Source organism: Sus scrofa, chromosome 2, assembly GCF_000003025.6.
Source record: "Sus scrofa isolate TJ Tabasco breed Duroc chromosome 2, Sscrofa11.1, whole genome shotgun sequence".
NCBI lineage: Eukaryota > Metazoa > Chordata > Mammalia > Artiodactyla > Suidae > Sus > Sus scrofa.
This window is the reverse complement of record NC_010444.4, coordinates 59,957,838-59,976,419: the sequence shown is the minus strand read 5'-3', so window position 1 is coordinate 59,976,419 and position 18,582 is coordinate 59,957,838. Positions and strand designations below refer to the sequence as shown.

At 54.1% G+C, this 18,582-nt stretch overlaps 1 protein-coding gene across 17 annotated transcripts in view; it reads left to right on the top strand.

The window, feature by feature from the left end:
• The window catches only part of FCHO1 (FCH domain only 1), a 32,390-nt gene extending 14,092 nt beyond the window's left edge, over positions 1 to 18,298 (top strand). For 10 of the 17 annotated variants that reach the window (XM_013987487.2, XM_013987488.2, XM_005654908.3 and 7 more), the window contains 22 exons: positions 376 to 517; positions 3,824 to 3,976; positions 4,217 to 4,321; positions 5,974 to 6,072; positions 6,165 to 6,261; positions 7,340 to 7,384; positions 7,555 to 7,633; positions 8,649 to 8,673; positions 9,132 to 9,189; positions 9,651 to 9,829; positions 9,917 to 9,941; positions 10,584 to 10,635; positions 11,207 to 11,298; positions 11,679 to 11,954; positions 13,637 to 13,749; positions 13,861 to 13,948; positions 14,105 to 14,213; positions 15,183 to 15,338; positions 15,621 to 15,753; positions 16,233 to 16,432; positions 16,713 to 16,768; positions 17,429 to 18,298. In XM_013987487.2, coding sequence (XP_013842941.1) covers positions 376 to 517; positions 3,824 to 3,976; positions 4,217 to 4,321; positions 5,974 to 6,072; positions 6,165 to 6,261; positions 7,340 to 7,384; positions 7,555 to 7,633; positions 8,649 to 8,673; positions 9,132 to 9,189; positions 9,651 to 9,829; positions 9,917 to 9,941; positions 10,584 to 10,635; positions 11,207 to 11,298; positions 11,679 to 11,954; positions 13,637 to 13,749; positions 13,861 to 13,948; positions 14,105 to 14,213; positions 15,183 to 15,338; positions 15,621 to 15,753; positions 16,233 to 16,432; positions 16,713 to 16,768; positions 17,429 to 18,024 — 2,878 coding nt within the window. In that variant the 3' untranslated portion in view covers positions 18,025 to 18,298. Of the gene's footprint in view, positions 1 to 375; positions 518 to 3,823; positions 3,977 to 4,216; positions 4,322 to 5,973; positions 6,073 to 6,164; positions 6,262 to 7,339; positions 7,389 to 7,554; positions 7,634 to 8,648; positions 8,674 to 9,131; positions 9,190 to 9,650; positions 9,830 to 9,916; positions 9,942 to 10,583; positions 10,636 to 11,206; positions 11,299 to 11,678; positions 11,955 to 13,636; positions 13,750 to 13,860; positions 13,949 to 14,104; positions 14,214 to 15,182; positions 15,339 to 15,620; positions 15,754 to 16,232; positions 16,433 to 16,682 lie in introns of those variants that run through there. The other 7 variants (XM_021083538.1, XM_021083535.1, XM_021083539.1 and 4 more) reach the window with 6 other exon arrangements.

Below are 18,582 nucleotides of genomic sequence, written 5' to 3'. Positions count from 1 at the left end.
CAGAAGCAGCTCGGATCCTGCGTTACTTTGGCTGTGGTATAGGCCAGCAGCTACAGCTCGGATTCAGCCCCTAGCCTGGGAACCTCCATATGCCACGGGGGCGGCCTCCCAAAAAAAGCAATAAATAAATAAATTCCAGTTCTGATGTTCATTTGCCGAGGAACAAATAATTATGGAGCCTCCCATGCCTCGGCTTCCCCATCTGCCATAGACCCACCTCATATGACTGCAGTGGGGATTACATGAATGAATGAATATGTGTTAATGCCTGGCGGGGCCCAGGGCACATTAGGTGCCTGAGCCACTGCTGGTCATGCTCTCTGAGGGGACCTCGGGGGTTGGGCATGCCCTGGGTGTGATCCCACCTGTTTCTAGGACCTTCGCCCCACTCTGGGAGGTCTTCCGAGTCTCCTCAGACAAGCTGGCGCTCTGCCACCTGGAGCTGACACGGAAGCTACAGGACCTCATCAAGGACGTGCTTCGCTACAGTGACGAACAGCTCAAGACACACAAGAAGGTGCGTGCTGTGTATGCTGCCCTGCCGGTGGAAGGGGGGTTCCCAGTGGCTTCCAGGATCCCCAGACTTCTGGGACCTAGAACCTCCAGCCCCTCGTGTATGTGCCTCTGAAAATTCTGTTAATTTGGGGACATCAAACCCAGAATCTCAAAGACCTGAGCATTGTTGAATTTCAGACTCTGAAAATTCTAGAGCAGGGGTCTGCAAACTATGGCCCTCGGGCCATATCCCACGCATGGTCTGTTTTTGTATAGCCCTCGCTCAAGCTGGCGGTGATTTTTTACTTTTTTTTCTCTTTTGGCTGCCCCATGGCATATGGAGTTCCCAGGCCAGGGATTGGATCTGAGCTGCAGCTGCAACCTGCATTGGCAGTGCTGGATCCTTTCAACCTACTGTGTCAGGCCAGGAACGGAAACTGGGTCCTGGAGCTGCAGAGACATTGCCGATCAAGTTGTACCACAATGGGAACTCTGGTTTTTACATTTTTAAAAGATTGGTAAGGAGTTCCCGTCATGGCTCAGTGGTTAACGTATCTGACTAACCCATGAGGTTGTGGGTTCGATCCCTGGCCTTGCTCGGTAGGTTAAGGATCCAGCATTGGAGTTCCCGTTGTGGCACAGTGGTTAACGAATCCAACTAGGAACCATGAGGTTGTGGGTTCGGTCCCTGCCCTTGCTCAGTGGGTTAAGGATCCGGCGTTGCCATGAGCTGTGGTGTAGGTTGCAGACGCGGCTCGGATCCCACGTTGCTGTGGCTCTGGCGTAGACTGGTGGCTACAGCTCCGATTCGACCCCTAGCCTGGGAACCTCCATATGCCGAAGGAGCGGCCCAAGAAATAGCAAAAAAAAAAAAGGATCCAGCATTGCCGTGAGCTGTGATGTAGGTCACAGATGTGGCTCAGATCCCGAGTTGCTGTGGCTCTGGCGTAGGCCGGCGCTACAGCTCCAATTAGACCCCTAGCCTGGGAACCTCCATATGCCGTGGGAGCAGCCCTAGAAATGACAAAAAGACAAAAAAAAAAAAAGTTTGGTAAAAAATCAAAATAATATTTTATGACGTGATTATGTGACACTCAGATTTCAGTACCAGTTAGTACAGTTTTGTTGGCCACAGCCACACCTACTCAAGTTCATATTGTCTGTGGCTGTTTTGTTGAGCTGCAATAACTGAGTTGAGTGTTTGTGATAAGCAGAACACATTAACTAGCGGACCCCCCCCCCGTTTTTTTCTTTTTAGGGCCACAGGTGCGGCATATGGAAGTTCCCAGGCTAGGGGTCAAATTGGAGCTACAGCTGCCAGCCTATGCCACAGCCACAGCAATTCAGAATCTGAGCCACATCTGTGACCTACACCACAGCTCATAGCAATGCCAGATCCTTAACCCACTGAGCAAGGCCAGGGATCAAACCCATGTCCTCATGGATACTAGTTGGGTTCGTTTCCACTGAGCCACATCGGACACTCCAACTATCTGACTCCTTAAAAGAAAAGGTTTGCTGACTGCTGATCTAGAGCAGTAGGAGGTACAGATCTTGTTATTTGATATTTCTAGACTCTTAACAAACCTAGAATCCTGGAAGATTCAGACCTTAGATTCTCAGGATCCCCAAATATTCAAAGCTTATAATTCTAGAGTCATAGAAGCTTTGTGTTTACAGAGCCCTAGAATCTGCAGTTTTTAACCCTTGTTTTAAAAAGGGAGTTGGAGGGGGTTCCCTTTGTGGCTTATTGGGTTAAAAATCTGACTAGTATCCATGAGGGCGTGGGTTCAATCTCTAGCTTTGCTCAGTGGGTTAGGGATCCAGCATTGCCACAAGCTGCTGGGTCGAAGATGCAGCTGGGATCTGGCATTGCTGTGGCTGTGGCATAGGCCGGCGGCTATGGCTCTGATTCGACACCTAGCCTGTAAACCTCCATACAGGGTGGGCCCTAAAAAGACAAAAAATAAACAAATAGAAAAGGAGTTGGGAGTTGCTGCTGTGGTGCAATGGGATCGGCATCGTCTCTGGAGTGCTGGGATGCAGGTTCGATCCCTGGGTGGACACAGTGAGTTAAGAATCCAGCATTGCCACAGCTTCAGCTTGGGGAAGCCACAAATAGGGGGGCAGATGGGCAGGGATGTCTCTGGTGGTCCAGTGGTTAGGATTTGATGCTTTCACCACTGTGGCCCAAGTTCAATCCCTGGTCTGGGAGGTGAGATCCCGTATCAAGCCACTGCACACTTGGGGGCTGGGGGGGGAGAAAGAAAGAAAAAAGAAAAGGAGTTGGTAGTACTTAATACCGTACACTTAAAAATGGCTAAGATGGCAAATTTTATGTGTATTTTATCACACTTTTTAAAAAATTAGGGAACAAAGGAGTTCCCCTTATGGCTCATCAGTTAATGAATCTGACCAGCATCCATGAGGACACGTATTTGATCCCTGGCCTTGCTCAGTGGAATTGCCATGAGCTGTGGTGTAGGTCGCAGACATGGCTCAGATCCCGTGTTGCTGTGGCTGTGGTGTAGGCTGGCAGCTATAGCTCTGATTCGATCCCTAGCCTGGGAACCTCTATATGCTGCAGATGTAGCCTGAAAAAACAAAAAAACAAAAACCAAAAATAATAAAATTAGGGAACAAAGAAATTTTTCAATGGGCTGATGTGGAACAATCTTGGGAATGGATTCAGTGGGAAAAACTTGTGAACTAAGCAATATGGACTGTCACCATTTGTCCCAAAAAATGGGCTAGCACAAGCACATTTGCTGGTCTATGAGCCAATTATTTCTGGAGACATATGATGATAATGGGAAACTCCTAGGCAGAGGCCTGGGAGGCTGGGGATCAGGGAGGGTGTGGGAGGTTTTTACCTGAGCTCACCCCTGAAAACTTTCCGAAATGTGAATTATGTGTAAATATTTAAGCTTTTGAAGTTAAAGGCATTCCCATTGTGGCCCAGCGGGTTAAGAATCTCACTAGCGTCTCTGAAGATATGGGTTCGATCCCTGGCCTTGCTCAGTGGGTTAAGGATCCAGTGTTGCTGTGAGCTTCAGCATAAGTCTCATTGCTGTGGCTGTGGTGTAGGCTGCAGCTGCAGCTCCAATTTGACCCCTAGCCCAGGAACTTCCATATGCCACAGGTACAGCCCAAAAAAGGAAAAAAAAATTTTTTTAATTAATAGAATACTCGAAAAAAGTACTCTGTAGGACCTGGAATCCCAGAGTTTTGGAAGCTGGGAAAGTCACAGGTCTGCTCAGGTCCTGCGTCCCAGCAGGGGCTTCAAGTGGACCCCCCCACCACGCTCTTTTTTTCCCCATCTCCCCAGTGCAAAGAGGAAGCGCTGGGTACCCTGGATGCCGTGCAGGTCCTTGCAGGCGTCAGCCAGCTCCTGCCCAAGTCCCGCGAGAACTACCTGAATCGTTGCATGGACCAGGAGCGGCTGCGGAGGGAGAGCACCAGCCAGAAGGAGATGGACAAGGTGGGCACGTGGCTGCAGGTTCCCAGATGCCACTAGCCCACACAGAAATGAGGAATTTGCCCAGGGGTGGTGGGGCTGCCTGTTAAGAAAGTGAAAAACATATTATACAGCAAGGATCACTGAACCTGCATGAACCACACTCCTGGGTAGACCCAAGGAGTCCACCTGCTAGGGGGAGGGGATGGGGGGAGTGTCCTGAATGTCCCTCTCCCAGCCCCTTCCTCCCCCTGGGCCTCCTAGGCAGAGGCCAAGACCAAGAAGGCGGCAGAGAGCCTGCGGCGTTCAGTGGAGAAATACAACTCAGCCCGCGCTGACTTCGAACAGAAGATGCTGGACTCGGCTCTGGTAAGCATCGGGCATTCATAACTTGGAGACCCACACATTTCTGGGCCCAGGATGCTATGGGCCTCAGAAGTCCAGAACCTCCCAAACGTCAACTTCCAGGAGCCTTAGAATCACAGACTTAAAGCCATAGAATTCTAGAGCCAGTTAACTATTGTATTGTTGGTAGCGATATTATTTCAAAAACCAAATCACTTTTGTGCCTTAGTTTCCCCATCTGTAAATGGGGACAATAATAATAGTACCTGCTTCGGAGTTCTCGTCGTGGCGCAGCAGAAACGAATCTGACTAGCATCCATGAGGACTCAGGTTTGATCCCCGGCCTTTCTCAGTGGGTTAAGGATCTGGCTTTGCTGTGGCTGTGATGTAGGCCAGTGGCTACAGCTCCTATTGGACCCCTAGCCTAGGAACCTCCATATGCCTTGGGTGCGGCCCTAAAAAGACAAAAATAATAATAATAATAATAATAGAACCTGCTTCACAGAGTTGTTGTGAAGATTAAATGAGTCACAATATGTGAAGTTTTCAGACTAGTACTGAGTGCATAGAAACCACTCTGTGAAGTATTATTATTACTATTTCTTTCTATTTTTTTTTTCTTTTTGCTTTTTAGGGCCACACTGGCAGCATATGGAAGTTCCCAGGCTGGGGGTTGAATCAGAGCTACAGCTGCTGGCCTATGTGACAGGCATAGAAATGCAGGATCCTTAACTTACTGAGTGAGGCCAGGGATTGAACCTGCATCCTCATGGATATCAGCTAAGTTTGTAACCCGCTGAGAACAACAGGAACTCCTATTTTTATTATTATTAATGAGTTTTTTAATAAGATCAGGCAGAGTTTAGATGCTGAGACATGTCATGGTGGCCTGGTCTAGCCTTCATCTCTCATCAGCTGTGCAACTTTTAACAAGACACCACACCTCTCTGGGTCTCTGTCCACCCAAATGTTTAAAAAGCAGATTGGGATCTCAGGATTAAGAATCAGGTTTTTTTTTTGGGAGTTCCCGTCGTTTGTTTTTTGTTTTTTTTTTATTTTGTGGTGATAGAAAGTTGCAAGTGATACAAATTTTCATTCTAACTGACAAAGAGGAGTTCCCTGGTGGTCTAGTGGGTTGAAGATCCAGCATCATCATTTCTGTGGCTCAGGTTGCTGCTATGGCATGGGTTTGGTCCCTGGCCCAGGAACTTCCACATGCCACAGGTGCGGCCAAAAAAGAACTGGCAAGGAGATTTATAGGCTAAGGGAACTGAACAGTTTGAGGAAGGGCTTCAGGCATGGCTGGGTCCAGGTACTCAAATGGTGTGGCAGTAAGTTGTACCTCTCTGCTTCTTAAGTCTGTTTTTCTCCCTGAGGTCTTCACTCCTAGGCAGACATGCCCTCCTGGATATGTGTGTGTGTGTGTGTGTGTGTGTGTGTAGCAAAGTAGCCACCAGCAAGTTCCCCCCCCCCCACCCCATGCATCCACCAACTCCTTAGCTCAGGGTATGAAAGTGTTTTTCTCTATAGTTCCAGCAAAAGTCTCAGGGCTCTTCCCCAAACCAATCACTGAGGCCAGGGGGTTGGAATGTTCTGGTTGGTCAGGCTGGGTCACACAGCCACTCCTTGTGGTTCCACCTGCCACCTTCCCATTGGTCCCTCCCCTCCTGCCTCAGCGCTTCCAAGCCATGGAGGAGACCCACTTGCGGCAAATGAAGGCACTTCTGGGCTCTTATGCCCACTCAGTGGAGGACACCCATGTGCAGATTGGGCAGGTGAGTGGGGCTGGGTCCGGGGAACAAGGCTGGGGTGCTGGGCAAGAGGGCCCTGGCCCTGCCTGGTTACACACCCCATCCGCCTGGCCCAGGTGCATGAGGAGTTTAAGCAGAACATAGAAAACGTCAGTGTGGAGATGCTGCTGAGAAAGTTTGCAGAAAGCAAGGGCACAGGCCGGGAGAAGCCTGGTGAGTTGGGGCATCTGTGCGGGTTGGGCCATGGAGCCACAGCTATAGGGAAAGAACAGGACTCAAGAAGCGAGAGAATGAGTCTCCTTGGGCCTCATTTTTCCTCATCAGGAAAATGGGCTGATGACAGATCTAAGTCAGCAACCCACAGAGGAAGAGGATTTGATGCCAGATCTTATGTGTAAATCTCTTACAACCAGATATCAGAGGGGCCTTGAATGCCAAGGTCAGCCTCTCAGACTTTACCCTGAAGCCCAAGGGAGCCTTTGAGTGTTGTTGAGCAAAAGACCAATTTGAAAATGTCTAGATACAGGGTCAAGGCAGAATTGAGAGCCAAATTTGGGAGGGTCACGTCTGGGTTTGTGTCTCTGTCACTCATTGTGTGACCTCGGACGTCTGTCTTGCCTTCTCTGGGTCGCTGTTTCCTCATCTCTAAAGTGGGGTGATAATAATCCCCACCTAATGGTGTTGTGAACATTTAGTAATCCGACGCAGATAAAGGGCAAAGTGTGTGCCTGGCATGCAGTGGGCACTCAGTAAATGCTGGAAAACGGTCTACATCCCTAGGTCTGGTCCACCACTAGGGTCTGTCTTTTCTCCTCTCCTATCTCCATAGTTAAGCCTAGGCTCAGGCCACCTTTCCTGGTATGGGGCCCCACTCGTGCCCTTTACTGGCTCCAGATTTGCCATGCCCTGCTCCCACTCACATAACCTAATGTGGCTCCCCATCACCCTTGGGAGAGAGGCCCAGGTCATCATCTTGACACTTGAGACTCAGCCCACCACACAAGTTCCTGACCCACCCAAGTTCCACCCAGAAGTGCTAGCAGGAGAAGCAACTCAGCCAGTGCCTCCTCCAGCCCATTCCAAGGTGACAACCATCCAAAGCAGAACCAGAACCCTTGGCCCATCCGCCTCATTACCCTCTCTGGGGCTGGTTCAGCATCTTGGCTCATGCCCTGGACCCTGACTAGACTTGAGCTCTGATCTAGGTGCCACTGTGCGGCCAAAGGTATACTCATCCCTCTCAGGCCCAGTCTGCCTGCCCGGCTGAGTTTCTCAATCTCTTCTGTCTCAGGGCCTTTGGACTTTGAGGCATACAGTGCAGCTGCCCTGCAGGAAGGCAAGTACGTCTGGGCCTGGATGCCCAGGCTGGACCATGGGGATGAGGGCGGCAGATCTGAATGGGGAGGGGGCTTCTATGGCTGCACCATCCTGAATGCATCCGATCTCATCTGAATGGGAAGGGGGCACCCCCAGGGCTCAGCTATGCCCCCTTTCATCTGTCCTCAGCAATGAAACGTTTGCGGGGAGCCAAGGCCTTTCGCCTCCCAGGACTGAGCCGGCGGGAGCGGGAGCCACCTGCAGCTGTGTGAGGAAGCACCCCCCACCCAGTCCTGGCCCAGGCTGGCCTGGGGATCCCTCCCCCTGCCCAAGCTAGCCCAGAAGGCCCCTGCTTAGAGTAGCCCAGGAGAATTCCTATTCCAAGCTAGCCCAGGAATTCCTCTACCCAGGCTAGACCGAGTCTGTGCGCCAGGCTGGCTCAGTATTACCACTACTGGAGTTCCCGTCGTGGCTAAGTGGTAACAAACCCAACTAGTATCCATGAGGGTACAAGTTTGATCCCTGGCGTCACTCAGTGGGTCACAGGTCTGGCGTTGCCATGATCTGTGATGTAGGTTGCAGATGCACCTCGGATCCTGCATTGCTGTGGCCGTGGCCTAGGCCAGCAGCTGCAGCTCTGATTCGACTCCTAGTCTGGGAACTTTCACATGCCATGGGTGCAGCCCTAAAAAGACAAAAAAAAAAAATTACCACTGCCCATGCTAGTCCAGAATTCTTCCTTTTGCCAAGGCTAGAACCAAGGGCTGCCTGGACCCAGCCAGGGTTACCCTTGTCCTGGCTGGCCCTGGATCTCTCCCTTTGCCCAGGCTCGCCTTACTGTTTCCCCTCCTACTCTAGCCTGGCAATTCTTACTTTGTCAAGCCCAGCCCAGCAGTCTCCCTTGCCCAAACTAGTACCAGATTCTTCCCTGTGCACATTCTCCCTGGCTAGCCCTGGTTACCCTTGCCCAGGCTAGCCCAGGATTCTTCTCTTTGGCAAGGCTGGCCTCGTTAAGTCCCTGCCAAGTTGAGCCCCTACATTCGGATGAATTCCAGGCCTTTTCCCCTTTCAAGCTGTTTGAGAGCACCCCCATGCTGGGTGGACTCTGGATTACCTACTCCCTGCCCCAAGCAAGCCCCAGGGTCCTGCCGCCTGCAGGGCTTGCTCAGGGCAGTATAGCAGCCCAGGGGCTGCCCCCAGATTCCATGTCCAGTGTTGGGGACTGAGGGAAGGGCCAGAGAAGGTGGGGGAGCTCACACTGACATCCCTTTCTCCATCCTCAGAGATTCCCTGGAGCCCGAATCAGGGGTGAGTGTCATGGGAGGGGCCAGGCTGTGTGGGAGGAGTTTCAGCCCCACCTCTCTCTCTCTCTCTCTTTCTCTCTCTCTCTCACACACACACACACACACACACACACACACACACATCCCCATCATCACAAACCTGGAAGCTAAGCATGGAGCTCAAGGGGCTAGAGGTAGCACAGCTTAGGGACCATGTTCAAATCCCACCTTGGACCATGTGGAAGGGACTGATGTCCTCACTCAGCCTCACTTTGCCCCTCTGTCCCACCTCCTCGGGACAGGTAGTGGCGTGTTCTGTCCCTCCAAGAACCTGCCCACACACTGCAGGAAGCTCGTTTATTTCCACGGGGGCATCTGGGTTGTTTTTCAGTCTGAATCAGGGCCCAGAGATGGGAGGGGGGCATGGCAGGATGAGATGGGAGGTTACCTGCATGAGAGCCTAACACCACTTGTCCCTCCCAGACGTGTCCAGAGGTGGATGAAGAAGGTTTCACTGTCCGGCCTGATGTGACCCAGAACAATATCCTCCTGGCGCCCTCTGGAGGGCAGTTGTTGGCACAGCAAGGACAAAGCTCTGTTCACAGTGATGGACCCACCATAGCAATCCTCTCTGTTCATCCAGGGGGGAGCCTCCGCTTGTGAGGCTCAAATTCACATGCAGGCACTGGCCCTGTGGGGTCAGGGCTGAGCAAAGGGGAGAGAGGGGGGCTCTCAGAGGGGGAGTGAAAAGAGGGCTTCCTGGGGGGGCGGTCACCAGTATTGGGGTTTAGCAGCTGAATAGGAGTTAACCAGTTATGGTAGGGCATGCATGTGTGAAGGCTTGTGGGGGGAGGGAAATGGCAAAAACATGGTGTCAAGGCAAGTGGTGAAGATGGAATTGTACAGTGTCTCAAAGGCTTTGAGCAGGAAGGAATGGATTTGAGGGCTGACTAGAGGGAGATTCCGTGTTGGGTTCCGCTTGGCCCCTTGACTTCAGTGAAAGCACCGAGGAGCCCTCCCGCTTCTCATCCAGCGACTCCGATTTCGATGATGAGGAGCCCCGCAAATTCTACGTGCACATCAAGCCTGCCCCAGCCCGGGCCCCAGCCTGCAGTCCGGAGGCAGCTGCAGCACAGCTCAGGGCCACAGCTGGCAGCCTCATCTTGCCTCCTGGCCCAGGGGTGAGGCCTTGGGGATTAGGCTGCTGAGCCCAGGGTGGGTGGGGCATGTTGGATGCCCCCGACCTGATGCCACCCCTTTGTCCACAGGGCACCATGAAACGCCATTCTTCACGTGAGTAGCCTGTTAAGGGGTCATCAGTTTGACGAGAAACACATGGAAGGGATGCTGGGCCTGGAGTGTGGGTGTGGGTTTGAGTCCCAGCTCTGCTGTGCGACTTGGGGCAGGCTGCTTACCCACTCTGATCTTAGCTTCCTTTTATAAAATGGGATCATTATGAGAATTAGATGAGAGCCAAAAGGGATAGCTTGGACTGGGAAAGAAGCCCAAATCTGGAGTTCCCATTGTGGTGCAGAGGAAACGAATCATCTGACTAGGAACCATGAGGTTGCGGGTTCGATCCCTGGCCTTGCTCAGTGGGTTAAGGATCCAGTGTTGCCATGAGCTGTGGTGTAGGTCGCAGATGCGGCTCGGATCTGGCATTGCTGTGGCTGTGGTGTAGGCCAGCAGCTGTAGCTCTGATTAAACCCCTAGCCTGAGAACCTCCGTATGCCGGGGGTGTGGCCTAAAAGGACAAAAGACAAAAAAAAAAAAAGAAAAAAGAAAAAAAAAGCCCAAATCTGCAGACATATTGGCTCAGAATCAAATCCCTCTCTGCTCTGCTGGTCAGCCCCAAGCCTTGGTCTGCTGGTCTGTGGCATGGGGAGCAGTGCAGACAGGGTGACAGGAAGACTGAAGGAGGTACATCTCTTACAGGAGACACTGCTGGGAAACCACAGAGGCCTCGATCTGCTCCAAGGGCTGGCAGGTAGGTTTCCATGGGGATGGGTCATTGGGTCAACATGAATGGACTGGGGAGGTGGGGGGGGAGGCGGGAGGTGGGGGCTGTCCCCACCTTTGTCCTCCTCCCCTACTGCCTCCCCCTGTCTCTGCCTCCCTTCTGTTACTCTGGCAAGGAATTAAGGCCATGCCATTTTTGAGGGACCACTTAGTCATTTGATGAACATTTATTGAGTGCCTGATATATACTTATGCTCTTCTGGGTTCTGGAGATAAATGACCAAGACAGGTCCTTCTTTGCAGAGTCACTTTCTAGTGGCTCAGATGTCACAAATAGTAAATAAGTTAGATCATATTCGATGCTTCCAATTGCTGTGAAGAAAACAAAGCAGGCAATGTGATGGAAAATAGGAGTGGTGGGGAGGGAGCAGGGGAAGTGCCGTGGACTTTGAGCTGAGCCCTGAAGAGGAGCAGGATGTGGCTGTAGGGAGAGCTGGGGGAACAGAGTTCAAGACCAAGAACAGCATGTGCAAAGGCCCTGAAGGGGGAGGAGGCACAGAAACAGTAGAACCCACCTCTCCTGTCGATTCCATCCCCAGCTGTGCCGAGAAACCGCCTTCTGATGAGCAGGTTTCCAAGAACCTCTTTGGGCCGCCGCTAGAGTCTGCCTTTGACCACGAAGATTTTACAGGTGATGAGGGTGGAGCTTCGGGGGCATGGGCGTGGCCAGCAGAAGAATGAGTGGGGCCACTGCACGGGTAGGAAGCTCGGGTAGGCGGGATGGTGAGCCAGGCTGGAGCGAGGACTTGGGTCAAAGTAAGGCTGGGCAGGGCGCAGCATGAATGGGCGGAGCCGGTGAGAAGGTGTGGCCTTTGTGGGAGTGGGGATAATTTGAATGGATGGGCGGGGCATCAGTGGCGACGAAAATAGGAGGGCGAGGGCGTGGCCTTGGGTGGGAAGGTGGGCACCCAATGAGGGCGGATCTTCCCCGACGTGGGCGTGACCTTCTGGAGAACTGACGGTACAAGTTTGAACTGGGTCTGGAGCTGGCTGCCCACTTCCCTCTCCCAGGCTCTAGCAGCCTCGGCTTCACCTCCAGCCCCTCGCCTTTCTCCTCCTCGTCGCCTGAGAATGTGGAGGACTCTGGCCTGGACTCACCGTCCCACGTGGCGCCTGGTCCCTCCCCGGATTCCTGGGTCCCCCGCCCGGGCACCCCACAAAGCCCACGTACCTGTAGGGCGCCGCCCCCGGAGTCGAGGGGGACACAGCCCCTGCCACCATCAGACTCGCCGCAGCCCCTTGCACCATCCCCGGGCCCCTGGGGGCTGGAGGCTATGGCTGGAGGAGGTGAGTGTGTCTGCCCCTAGTGTGAGAGTTCTCTGAGTCCTGATACTGGACTGAGCACCTAATGTGGCCAGGGCCTCAATTGGGGGGCGGGGGAGATGACACAGGGGAAACTCAAGCAGGCAGAAACCCTCACTCTTGCAGGGACAATAATGAGATGGCTATTTAACAAGGCATGAGTTGGCAGGGACCTGGTGAGGGCCTGGAAGGGTAGGGCCTCCCTGAAGAGGGAACATCTGAGCTGAGATTTGATGGAGGTGAGGATGGAGGTGAGGATGCAGCCATATGCACATGGGGGGAAGGGCATTCCCAGCAGAGGGCACAGCCCGTGCCAAGGCCCTGGGGTACAAGCAGGCTCTGCCCTTTGAGGAACAACAAGGAGGCTGGTATGGCTAGAACAGAGTGATGACAGGGAGAAGGAGGAAGAGAAGGGGGATGTGTCGGCAGGGAGATGGGACCAGGCAGAGCCTGGTGATCCCAGGGAGAAATGTGAGTTTTACACCTAGCAAGTTCAGAGCCACAGGGCGGAGGGCCTGAGGGCAGCTGAAAGGAGAGGGAAGGGCAGAAAGAGCAGGAAAGATGGGGCGGAAGAGCTGGGATGGGGGCATCTCCAGCCTGGGCCTTTGGATGTCAGGTGGAGGGTGGAGGCCAGGCTGGTGCACACCCTGGGGGCAGCTGTGGGATGTCATCAAGCTGAAGTGAGAGGGGAGGGTGCCCAGGGAGAGGAGAGGAGGGGAAAGGGCCCAGGAGGGAATGGGGGCAGGGCTAGAGCGAGGAGGAAAGAGGGAAGTGGTTAGGAGTTGGCTCCTGGGAGCCTGAGTCAGAAAGACCATGTGGGGTCTCCAGAAGTGGTGATGAGGTGCTTGGTACCATCCTTAGTTGAAGAAAAGGCCTCCTTGGAGCTGGTCCAAGGGAGGGCCCAGAGGAGTAAGTAAGAGTAGAGTTGTCTGAGCCTTGCTGTTGCACTAAGGTTCTCAACTGGGTCCGTTCTGCTCTCCCAGGTGACACTTGGCAGTATCACCACTGGGGGGCAGGGTGCACCTGACATCTGGGGTTGGGGGTGGAGGCCAGGGATGCTGTTTTATGGCCTAGAGTGTACAGGTGGCTCCACCACAGGAGAAGCATCCAACCCTGCTGAGAACCCTGGGGTAGAGAGCCCAGCCTGGGGTGTAGGTGGGAAGAGAGGCAGGTGAGTAAGCATTTGTAGATGGAGCAAAGCAGGGATGCTAGGGAAGCTGGAGAGCAAGGGGAACTGTGATTAGTTCATTTAGAAGAGTGTGACTCAGAAACAGGCCCAGGTGGGTGACTACCCTCATGTGCTCAGAGAGGATGAAGGTTGTGGAGTTGCTGAATGTTGGCCAAAAGGCCATTGCCAAATCCCCCTGTAGGGTGTCTGTCTCTTGAGCATCCAGCCCTTGCTTGCATACCCCCAGTGATGGGAGCTCACCCCTTATTGAGCCACTGGTTTGATGTCTGGGAGACTCAGGGTTGCAGCTGGTGTCTGCAGTCCTGTCCAGCACCTTCTCTGCAGCCCCAGGACTTCAGATCATCAGTGGGGGGAACGGGGGTGGGGTTCTTCCCCTATAAGCCCAACCCCCGCTTTGGGGCTAAGTTCCTCCCCTGGGGAGGCCCAAGAGGCCCAAGACAGCATCTCAGCCATGTCTGTTCTCATGCTCACTCCCCAGACTTGATGCCTGTACCCGCCGACTTTGCAGCCAGGGAGGGCCTGACAGCCCCACCCCGGAGACCCCGCTCCAGGAAGGTGTCCTGTCCCCTCATGCGCAGCAACGGGGACCTGGTAGGGTTGGGGGGGGTGGCAGGTGTTGGGCGGGGGCGGGGGGCAACATGGTCAGCATCAGGGTACAGCTGCTGGGGTGTTCACAGGCCGGCCTATCTCCTTCTCTTCCAGTCTCGTTCCCTCAGCCCCTCCCCACTGGGCTCTTCGGCCCCCAGCACCATCCCAGAACGGCCCAGCTTCTCATCCCAGACAGGACATGGTACGTGGGTCCTCTCTGGGCCTCAGTTTCACCCTCTCCTATGTGGGTGGGTTGCTAAGTGATACCACGGAGGCTGTGTCGGCAGAGGGAAGGTTCTGGAGTCTTAGACCTGTGCTCACTCTCTCTTGTCTCCCATTTCCTCCCCTCCACCTCCAGGAGTCTCCCGGGGCCCAAGCCCTGTGGTCCTGGGCTCTCAGGATGCCCTGCCTGTGGCCACTGCCTTCACTGAGTATGTCCACGCCTACTTTCGTGGCCACACCCCCAGGTACGCAGTGGGTGGGTGGGGGGGCAGTGCAGTCGCTGACAGGCAAGCAGAGCTCCTTGGGGGATGTGCTTCTGGGTTCCAGCAGAGACAGCTTTAAGGTGGGTTTCATGACCTGCTGTACTGCAGAACAGCATCAAGAACTGAGCTGAATGACCAGGGCTATCCTGAAGGCAGTAGGAATCATAGTGGGCTTTTGAGCAAAGCTAGGCATTGTTGGAGCCACAGTTTAGAGAAACTCCTCTGAGGCTGCTGGTGGGCATCCATCTGAAAGGAGCAAGACCAGAGGCCATGCCCACAGAGGGTATGGGTCAAGAGTGAATTGAGGGGAGTTACCATCGTGGCTCAGCAGAAATGTATCTGACTAGCATCCATGAGGATGCAGGTTTGATCCCTAGCCTCGCTCAGTGATTAAGGATCTGGTGTTGCCGTGAGCTGTGGTGTAGGTTGCAGACGCAACTCGGATCCTGTGTTGCCGTGACTGTGGTGTAGTCCAGAGGCTACAGCTCCAGTCTGATCCCTGGCCTGGGAATTTCCATGTGCCACAGGTGTAGCTCTAAAAATATATAAAAAAAAAAGAGAGAGAGAGTGAATTGAAGGACCAGGGATGTCTTGGGGCAATGCCCAGCAGAAAAGACCTTAAGAGCAAACCAAAGAGGAAGGCATAGACCTGAAACCCAAGCTGAGGACAGTTACAAAGCTAAATGTTTTCCTTTGAGCTTCCTGGTGGCCTAGGGGAAAAGAGACCTGGGGGAGGAGGTGTTCCTACATCCTTCAGCCCAATGTGGATTCTTCCTGGTGCCTGGATTGCTGTCCAGGCAGGGACACAAGGGGAGGAAGTTGGGGCTGGGGATGCTGGGCATGGTCAGGGCCTTGCTGATTCTGGGGAGCCACAGGCTGCAATGGAGCTAGGAGAGGGGAGGATGAGGATGAGCCAATGCCCAAATCCTTCAACCCTCCCCCCGCCCCCAGCTGCCTTGCTCGAGTAACTGGGGAGCTGACCATGACCTTCCCTGCCGGCATCGTGCGTGTGTTCAGTGGAACCCCACCCCCACCAGTCCTCAGCTTCCGCCTTGTGCACACGGCCCCCATTGAGCACTTCCAACCCAATGCCGACCTGCTCTTCAGGTATTTTTGGAGGAAGGGGAACAGGGTTAGGGGGTCCCAGAGGTTGGTGGGGGCCAGGAGCTCTCTGGCTCTGATTTGCTGTGTGGCCCTGGGCAAGTCACTCTCCCTCTCTGAACCTCACTTTCCTTCCCTCCTTTGCTTCTCATCCTCCTCCCCTTCCCTGTGAGTCATGTTTTACTGGTCCCTTAAGTTGGGGAAATCTGCATCTTTAGGAAGCTCTTAGTGTCGGTGGGATGCTGGGCACCTCCTGAGGGTTGGGGTGTCTATCCCCTGTTTCTGCAGTGACCCCTCCCAGAGTGACCCTGAGACCAAAGACTTCTGGCTCAACATGGCAGCTCTGACTGAGGCCCTGCAGCGCCAGGCAGAGCAGAATCCAGCTGCCTCCTACTACAATGTAATGCTGCTGCGATACCAGGTGGGCCAAGTTGATGGGACCGGGTGGAGGGGGGCAGGGAGGGGATGGGAGGGCATGGAGAACAGGCAGCAGAAACAGGCTGGAAGCAATGAGAGCAAGGTGAGCTTGGGACGTAGGCAGGGTGGGCAGTGTAGGGAGTGCCTGGCTGCAGGTAGTGCAGAGGGCCCCATTAGGCAAATTATCAGCACCATGCTCTAACCAACTGAGCTAACCCGCCACTGGGCCACTTATGCCAATTAGAAGAGCTGGAACCCACAAAACCGTGTTAAAATGGGGCACTCTCCTGCCCTCTGCTGGAGACATGGTGTAATACAGCCTGGAGACATGTACAAAGAGTCCTGTGGGGTGTCACTAGAAGTGCAGAGTCAGGTCGTTGAACGGCAGGTGGTGTGGCAGGGGCAGAGTCGCTGAATAGGGCGTGGTGTGGCAGGACAGAACGACCCAAGCTGTGTCCTCTCTCCTATTCTCTCTCGCACCAGTTCTCCCGCCCGGGTCCCCAGTCCGTGCCTCTGCAGCTGAGTGCCCACTGGCAGTGCGGGGCCACCCTCACTCAGGTCTCAGTGGAGTACAGCTACCGGCCCGGTGCCACGGCCGTGCCCACGCCACTCACCAATGTCCAAATCGTGCTGCCCATTGGGGAGCCTGTGACCAATGTCCGTCTGCAGCCGGCTGCCACCTGGTAAGGGCTTGCAGGAGGCCAAGGGAAGCTCAGCAGTGCCTCCCAGAACCTAGGCAACCTCCTTTTGATGCAGCAGCTGAGGGATCCACCCTCGGCCCGACCATTCACTGTGGAACCAGCTGCCCCTTATCCCGACCCATTTCACATATTGGGAAACTGAGGCGAGGGAGGAGACCTGGTTTACTTAGGCCTTGTAGCTGAGGAGTGACAGAATTGTGACCCTGAGCTCTCACTGTCCTTTTGGGGGGAGATCGGACCAAGCTTCTCTTGATGATGACAGGAACCTGGAAGAGAAGAGGCTCCTATGGAAGCTTCCAGATGTGTCCGAGGCAGGGGGTGAGTTATGGATGTGCATGAGGGCTTGGAGGTCTTCAGTGGGAGAGGCGTATTTAAACTAAAGGAGAGGGAGTTCCCATTGTGGTTCAGAAAGTTAAGAACTCTACTAGGATCCATGAGAATGTGGGTTCCATCCCTGGCCATGCTCAGTGGGTTACGTATAGGGTGTTGCTGCAAGCTGCGGTCTGGGTCACAGATGTGGCTCAGATCTAGCGTTGCCATGGTTGTGGTATAGGCCGGCAGCTGCAGCTCCAGTTCAACCCCTAGCCTGGGAACTTCCATGTGCTTCTGGTACAGTCCTAAAAAGACAAACATAAAAATAAAAAATAAATAAATAAGCTAGAGGAGAATTGGGGATGTTCTGGGGGCAGGGAAGTGTAGGCATCATCTAGCAAAGCTTGAAAGGGCTTCAACAAAGCTGGAAGAGAGGGGGTGGGGGGGGATGGGCACAGGAGGTGCAAAGGCCCTGAGGCAGAATTCCTTTGCGAACCTCTTGGAGCCCCATGGGGCCAAAGGAAAAAGGTGCAGGGCGCACGAGGAGGTTAAAGGGAACAGACAGAGCCACTGACCAAAGGGCTTGGGTGTAAGGCCAAGGAAGAGCCCAGGTCACAGCAGGACTAGAGCCAGGGACAGGGCACAGCTGATCTCAGGCCTCCCCAGGTTCTGGCCGCCTATCTGCCAGTTGGGAGCCATGTTCGGGGCCCAGCACGCCCAGCCCTGTAGCCGCTCAGTTCACCAGCGAGGGGGCCACTCTATCTGGTGTGGACCTGGAGCTGGTGGGGAGTGGCTACCGCATGTCCTTGATAAAGAAGAGGTTCGCCACAGGTATGGCCCTGCCCTGCTGCTGTGCACCCGTGGAGCCAGGACCGTGCCAGGTTCCGAGCCCCGTTCCCTGCTTCTGCCGCTGTGTGGGGGTGGGGGTGGCATTTGAGGCCTTTGCAATGAATAGGTGGGTGTTGGGACCTGGAGACCCAAGATGGAGGGTACCGGTAGAGAGGGGTGCTCAGAGCCCCAGTCGGAAGGGTCAAGTGGCCCCAAGAGGGTGTCCCTGCAAGAACCCAAGTTGGAGAGCCAGACTCCCCAATGCTGCACAGACCCACTCCCAACCCATTCTCCTGTCCCCACAATGGGACAGTGGGAACAATGAGTTACAGGGGTGTTTCGAAGAGGATTGGGGGATCCCAGGGTGGGGGAAAGGGGCCCCCTTCCCCCCTCACAGCCCCACCCCCACAGGGATGTACCTAGTGAGCTGCTGATCCTGCAGAGGCCAACCAGCACCGCTGGCCCCAGCTCTGTGCTGCATCCTGGTGCTCGCTGACTGCTCCCTGCCCTCCTGCTGGACCCAGGGGTCCCCCACTCGGCCTCCCCTGAGGCCCCCACTCCATGGAGAAAGTCCCTATGCTCAGTCCTGCTGAGCCTGAGATTCACTTTTGTTCATATCAACTCCCATGAAGGTCCTTGGACTTTTAATGTTCTTTGAATAAACACTCTATTTTCTAATAAATAAAAAATGAGCCTTTTCCTGCTCCAGGAAGTTTCCTTCACATTTGCCAAAAAGGAGAGGAAGAAAAGGCGGATGGGTGGCGGAGATCTAATATCCTTAAGGTTTCTTATCCCTGCCCCACCACCTCCACATGCACCCCCATCTAACCTGTGCAGGGCAAAACTGGGGGAGAAAAAGCCAGACATGGACACCCCCCAGCCACATGGACACCTCCAGTCTTGTAGGCTTGGTGGAAAAGAACAAGGGCTAGAGGAACCCAGAGGGGGGATGCCAGAAAGACTTCCTAAGAAGGAGAGGGCATTAGAAATGG